General features: G+C 69.5%; 1 protein-coding gene across 1 annotated transcript; it reads right to left on the bottom strand.

The window, feature by feature from the left end:
* Positions 1 to 138: 138 nt before the first annotated feature.
* Positions 139 to 1557, bottom strand: EMIHUDRAFT_124337 (hypothetical protein; the record flags this gene model as incomplete). The annotated part of the gene is made up of 1 exon (XM_005767474.1): positions 139 to 1557. A coding segment is annotated over one exon (1419 nt), but the record flags the coding sequence as incomplete, so codon positions are not given.
* Between the last annotated feature and the right edge of the window lie 93 nt (positions 1558 to 1650).

Genomic DNA, 1650 nt, shown 5'->3' with positions numbered 1-1650 from the left:
GGTGATCACGAGCGGCGGCGGGAGCGGCGGTGGCGGTGACAGAGGCGGCAGCGGCGGCGGCAGCGGTCGGGGCGGCGAGAGTGGCAGCAGCGGCAGCTGTGGCGGTGACGGTGGCGGGGAGGGCGGCGCAAACGGCACCACAAAAGACTTCCGCTCCTCGGACCCAGAGGCAACGGTGAGGCCCTCTTGCCCGAGGCCCGACCAGCTAGCGCCGTCCCAGCCGTCGCCGTACGAGTCCTTCATGACGAGCTCGCACTCGACGCCGGGCGAGAGGGAGACGCCGTACTCGGCCTGGAAAGGCTCTCCGCTCGCGTAGGGCGCCGACGAGAGGACGACCGTACCGCCGCACCAGAGGTCCCAGCTCACCTCGTTAGGCCACGATCCCGGCGTCGTGGTGACGGTGTAGTATGCGAGCGGGTACGAGGGCGGAGATGGAGGCGGCAGCGACGGGCGTGGAGAATGCGGAGGCGGAGGCGGAGGCGGAGGCGGAGGCGGAGGCGGAGGCGACGGCGAGGGGAATGCCAGCGTCAGGGCGATGTCCGTCCAAGGGTTGCACCACACCGTCCAGGTCGTCGTGCCGAGCGGCGGCGAGGAGGAGTAGGAGTTGATGTAGGCTCTGAAGTTGCAGCTTCCGTCGCCATCGAGGTCGCTCGACGCCGTGGTGCTCGGCTGATCAGCGTCCACGATCCAGTTCGCTCCAAATCCGTTGCCATTGCAGTCGGGGTCCCAGTAGAGGTAGCTAAACGAGGACGTCGAGGCGCGGTAGTACGGCGCTCCCGAGGCGGTGTAGCCAGCAGCGACGTACTCGACGTTGTCGAGGGCAGCGCTTTGGCCAGCGCAGCCTCCGGTGATCACGAGCGGCGGCGGGAGCGGCGGTGGCGGTGACAGAGGCGGCAGCGGCGGCGGCGGCGGCAGCTGCGGCGGTGACGGCGGCGGCGGCGGCGCCAATGGCGGCGGGGAGGGCGGCGCAAACGGTACAACAAAAGACTTCCGCTCCTCATCGGACCCAGAGGCAACGGTGAGGCCCTCTTGCCCGAGGCCCGACCAGCTAGCGCCGTTCCAGCCGTCGCCGTACGAGTCCTTCATGACGAGCTCGCACTCGACGCCGGGCGAGAGGGAGACGCCGTACTCGGCCTGGAAAGGCTCTCCGCTCGCGTAGGGCGCCGACGAGAGGACGACCGTACCGCCGCACCAGAGGTCCCAGCTCACCTCGCTAGGCCACGATCCCGGCGTCGTGGTGACGGTGTAGTATGCGAGCGGGTACGAGGGCGGAGATGGAGGCGGCAGCGGCGGCGGCAGCTGCGGCGGCGGGGAGGGCGGCGCAAACGGCACCACAAAAGACTTCCGCTCCTCGGACCCAGAGGCAACGGTGAGGCCCTCTTGCCCGAGGCCCGACCAGCTAGCGCCGTTCCAGCCGTCGCCGTACGAGTCCTTCATGACGAGCTCGCACTCGACGCCAGGCGAGAGGGAGACGCCGTACTCGGTCTGGAAGTCTAAGCCGGTGTACGACGAGAGGACATCCTCACGAGGTGAACCGCAGCGGAGGTCCCAGCTCACCTCGCTAGGGTACGATCCCGGCGTCGTGGTGATGGTGTAGTATGCGAGCGGGTACGAGGGCGGAGATGGAGGCGGCAGCGGCGGCGGCAGCTG

This window comes from Emiliania huxleyi (assembly GCF_000372725.1).
Source record: "Emiliania huxleyi CCMP1516 unplaced genomic scaffold EMIHUscaffold_4901, whole genome shotgun sequence".
In the NCBI taxonomy this organism is placed as follows: domain Eukaryota; phylum Haptophyta; order Isochrysidales; family Noelaerhabdaceae; genus Emiliania; species Emiliania huxleyi.
The sequence above is the reverse complement of the archived record's forward strand: the minus strand, read 5'-3'. Positions and strand labels throughout refer to the sequence as shown.